The sequence below is a fragment of the Loa loa genome (genome assembly GCF_000183805.2).
Source record: "Loa loa unplaced genomic scaffold supercont3.83, whole genome shotgun sequence".
NCBI lineage: Eukaryota > Metazoa > Nematoda > Chromadorea > Rhabditida > Onchocercidae > Loa > Loa loa.
The window spans coordinates 141,545-145,600 of record NW_018108263.1 but is presented as its reverse complement, the minus strand read 5'-3'; the positions used below and the strand labels follow the sequence as shown (position 1 = coordinate 145,600).

The 4,056-nt window shown below is 33.2% G+C and overlaps 2 protein-coding genes across 2 annotated transcripts in view; both read right to left on the bottom strand.

The window, feature by feature from the left end:
• Positions 1 to 613: 613 nt before the first annotated feature.
• Positions 614 to 3,163, bottom strand: LOAG_13247 (ubiquitin carboxy terminal hydrolase UCH-L5). Its single transcript, XM_003148756.2, has 8 exons — positions 3,018 to 3,163; positions 2,845 to 2,944; positions 2,495 to 2,623; positions 1,892 to 1,993; positions 1,480 to 1,634; positions 1,314 to 1,404; positions 928 to 1,116; positions 614 to 756 (listed from the first exon to the last, which is right to left on the bottom strand). Exons 1-8 carry the CDS (start codon positions 3,152 to 3,154, stop codon positions 691 to 693), a joined length of 969 nt encoding a protein of 322 aa, XP_003148804.1. The 5' UTR covers positions 3,155 to 3,163; the 3' UTR covers positions 614 to 690.
• A 590-nt stretch (positions 3,164 to 3,753) lies between these two features.
• Positions 3,754 to 4,056, bottom strand: part of LOAG_11666 (PRP38 family protein) — a 4,456-nt gene continuing 4,153 nt past the window's right edge. Inside the window, exon 10 of the mRNA XM_020448394.1 lies at positions 3,754 to 3,969. Coding sequence (XP_020301460.1) covers positions 3,930 to 3,969 — 40 coding nt within the window. The 3' untranslated portion in view covers positions 3,754 to 3,929. The remainder of the gene's footprint in view (positions 3,970 to 4,056) is intronic.

Genomic DNA, 4,056 nt, shown 5'->3' with positions numbered 1-4,056 from the left:
AATAAGAAATAACTAAGTAGTACATTTCTTCTCTCTCTCTCTCTCGCTCCCTATCCCTCTCTTCTATTTTTCACTCATTCATTTGTCACTACTATAGTACTATTACCTGATTATTAAGCTCTATACGAATAAGACGAGATTGAATGGAAAGTATTGTATAATCATCCAATATTTCAGTCTTGTACTGTTGAAATAATTTTTCTAGACTTTTCATATTGGGAAAGTTTATGAAATTTGCACCACAACAAATTACGCTAGGGAAAAAAACGGCAAATGTTAAAGCGCAATTGGTACAGATGACCGCACGACGTATGACAAGTTAGCAACAATGAGGAGCAAGTGATTCCAAGAATAACTTTAAAACTTCATAATCAGTCTATACTGTTGCAAATGCACCTCGTGGGAATATTCACATCCTGACCAAATGTCATACTAAATGCAAAAAAAAAAAAGAAAAAGACTCTCTACCGACCATCCAAGGATTTTCCTGAGAGAGACTACTATTATCATCATATAAATGAACGAAAAATCTAACTAGCGTATGGAGTAAATGGTGAACTAAACTCACAGATCTACTAGTTATATTCTTTATTTGACACATCACTGCAACTATCGTTTTTTTTCTTTTCGTCTAGCAAGAAATTAAGTGATGAAATGTTTTATCATACAAAGTATGTTGCAAACATCTGATTAGATCTTGACTCTCGGTTTTTCTGATTTTTTCTCTGTCGCTTTACGATTTGCTTTTTCCTGCGCCTGAAAAACAATTTAAACAAGAAAATTTAGCTTGAAAAACTCTGCAAATTCAAGAGTAAAAAAACCCTGAATCCAAAAACGTGGTACAGAAATACTTCCTTTATCAGATTCTAAGTAGTGCGCTTCAAAAACTTTAGATAAATTAAAAAGTAAACGAAAATGCAAAAATACCTCTTGTACCAATGGTACCAGCCTTCCTTCTTTAGCTAATACCTTTAATAATTCGACAATAAAAGGTATATAATTATGACGGCGTCTAATGTTTTCTGCTTTGAATGATTTTTCCTTTTCTTCTTCAGCAGCAATTAATGCCTGAAGGTGATTCATTTCTTCCACTTTACTATCGGTCTCCATTGTTAACTGAAAAACAAAATATTTGGGATATCCGGATATTTCAACAATGTGAGAATAAATGAAATTCTATAGGAGTAGTACGAGTTATGCAACGCTGAAATAAGGTAAGTGTTTCATGGAAGTTATTATTCAAACCCTGTTTAAATGAATAAAACATGGTTCTAATAATACTGCACATGAAATGAGAAGTCAGGGAAACTTACCTCTGCGAGTTCGGTCAATCGTTTTTGGTATTTCATTTTTCGATCCGAAATAACAGCCATAAGATTGAAGTGAATTTCGCCTGCGCTATACCTTAAAATACTTTGTAGATGAAGACTTTATTACACACGCTGCGTCTCAATGACAGAGTGATGAAGGAAAACTTACTTTCGGATTCTAGCATTAATGATTGGCCGCACAGCATCCAACCAATCTTCACCCTCTCTAATAGCACCCAAATCTAGCGGTGCCTCACGAAGACCATCCAGTTCATAGATATGACCATCCACGGGGATGTAAGTGATGAAATGATAATTATCTTCCTAAATACAAAGACAGATATGATCCCCATTAAACAGAAATATTTGGAATCTTTATCAAATATGTAGACGACTAAACTCCTTATCGCTGACTACAGGAACTTCAACACTTCTAAAAAAAGAAAATGAATTCAGCCGTTACGAAACGGTCACTAAAATAATACAATGATGCAAAGATATTGAGGGGCCATTTTTATTTCTATTATTTATTTATTTTTTGTATTTCTGGTTCCATATTAAATGCATAATCAATAAGGAACCTTTTCCGGAGCTTTGATATCCAATTCAAAAAGATGTTGTCGTGAAAAACTGTTATGGACTTTTCTAATTGGTTCGCTGTTGCCTAAACATAAACCACGATTCTGAAAATGAATACTTCACAAAAGTGCAACCTTGAAACCACATTATCACCACTCTCACTCATGTTTATGTATCATATAAAATCCTACCAAATAATAATACAAAGTAAGAAGGACACATGTCCCTTTACGTTTGTATTGACAGTTTTTTAAATTTCAAATTCAAATTCTGAAATTAACATCTGAGAATGAAATGGCAGAGCATTAAAAAAAAGTTTTTCTTTCTTTTTTCTTTTTTGAAAATTCTACAGCAGAGACGCTGTGCTATATAAGGATCACAAAGCATTTCTGTACAGCGTGTGTTCAGGGTAATAATGAGTACATTACATTTGATTTCGCTATTTCCAAATGAAAACTTTGTTCCTGTGCAAAAAACTTGATATCGATATTCATCATAAACTTGATACAGATATTTTGGATCACAGAAATCTAATGTGTTTTTATTACATGACATAGTTAAACTTAATTCTATTATATGACACATAGTTAAACGCAAATACTTACCATAGGGTCAAAATTTTGCGTGAAACTTTTGAATTCCTCCAGAATTGGACCAAGCGCAATACCTGATTCTGGTTTCGTATTCAATAACAAATTTATTATTGCCTGTGTGGCACAAGCATTCTGAATCACCTACAATGTGATATGGTTTACATCTCAACAAATGTACAGAGTGCTTCACCAACACCAGTCATTAATACTAATAATTAATAGAGTCGACACTATTACTATCCGAACTTATTTACCGAAAGAAAAAAAGTACGGGGGAAATATACTTTCAATTCGAACATTCCATAGAAATTATGAAATAGCTAAAGGGAAAACTAAACTGCATCAGTAAATAAATGTATTACCTGTTGTGCAAAGAAAACCCGATTATTATCGAGGACCAGGCTGCCACAAGGCTCTTCACCCGCACGCCATTTAAATAAGAATATCAGCCCATGTACTGGCCTAAATCATGAACCGATAAACATTTCAATCAAGTAAAATGATTCAAAAGCAGAGGATCAAAAGATCCACTTACTTCAGATCACTGAATAGCTCCTTATCTAGGCTATAGAGTTCTTCAACTTGTACACCGGAAACACCAAATCCACGGACCAATTCAGTGAAAACACCTGGGTCTGACTCAATTAGGCACCAGTTTCCAGCATCCGACATAATCTATAATGAATGAAACTGGATCGAGCGTATCAATAGAACACTGCATCTTCAAATGATACCATAAGTTTACGTTCAAAATATATACAGAAATGGACTGCATGACCATGTGGGAAATGGTACAAGCACGATTATCTATACATGATTTATTGATTTTTGTCAAGCATGCAAATAACACAGCGATAGTTCAATAAGGAAAAAATCGACCGGAATGTAATAACAAAGCCCTCATCTACAGCCCAACATCAAGCAGCTGAGTATTACGAAAGGAAGAACGCATACTGATTGCCACAGGTCGAAATAATGTTATCTTTTCTATATCTCTACAGAAAATATATAATTAGTAAATTCATCTAAATAAATCGATCTCTTCCTCATGATATAAAGTATGAACAAATTACAGATACATTTGGTTTACCAAAAATACATTTGCAGATGCTATTTATTTAATCTCACGATTTTATTCATACCAAAAGCTCTTACAACTGAAATTAATATTCATGATTCGCTCATTTACAATTACTGGTATTAATCTCGCAGTCTTTAAAATTGTCACACGCCGTAGCATTATCGATTGGATCCAACAAAATATTCATTAAAGACTAAATAAATAATGCTATCCACAGAACAGTTTTAAAGACAGCGGTATTAGTGCCAGTAACTGGGAGCAATATGCATATAATTGCAAAGCACTGGATTGCATACTCTTATCACTGATACAAGTCTGCAAATGTCAAAAAACGTAAACAAGAAAGATGAAAAAACAGAGATTCCTTCAAGATTTTGTATTTTTCTCCAAGTTCTCCTGACATGCTCTGAAATCGATAACATTGTAAAATAGTAATATATATATATATATATATATATATATATATATATATATATATATATATATATATATA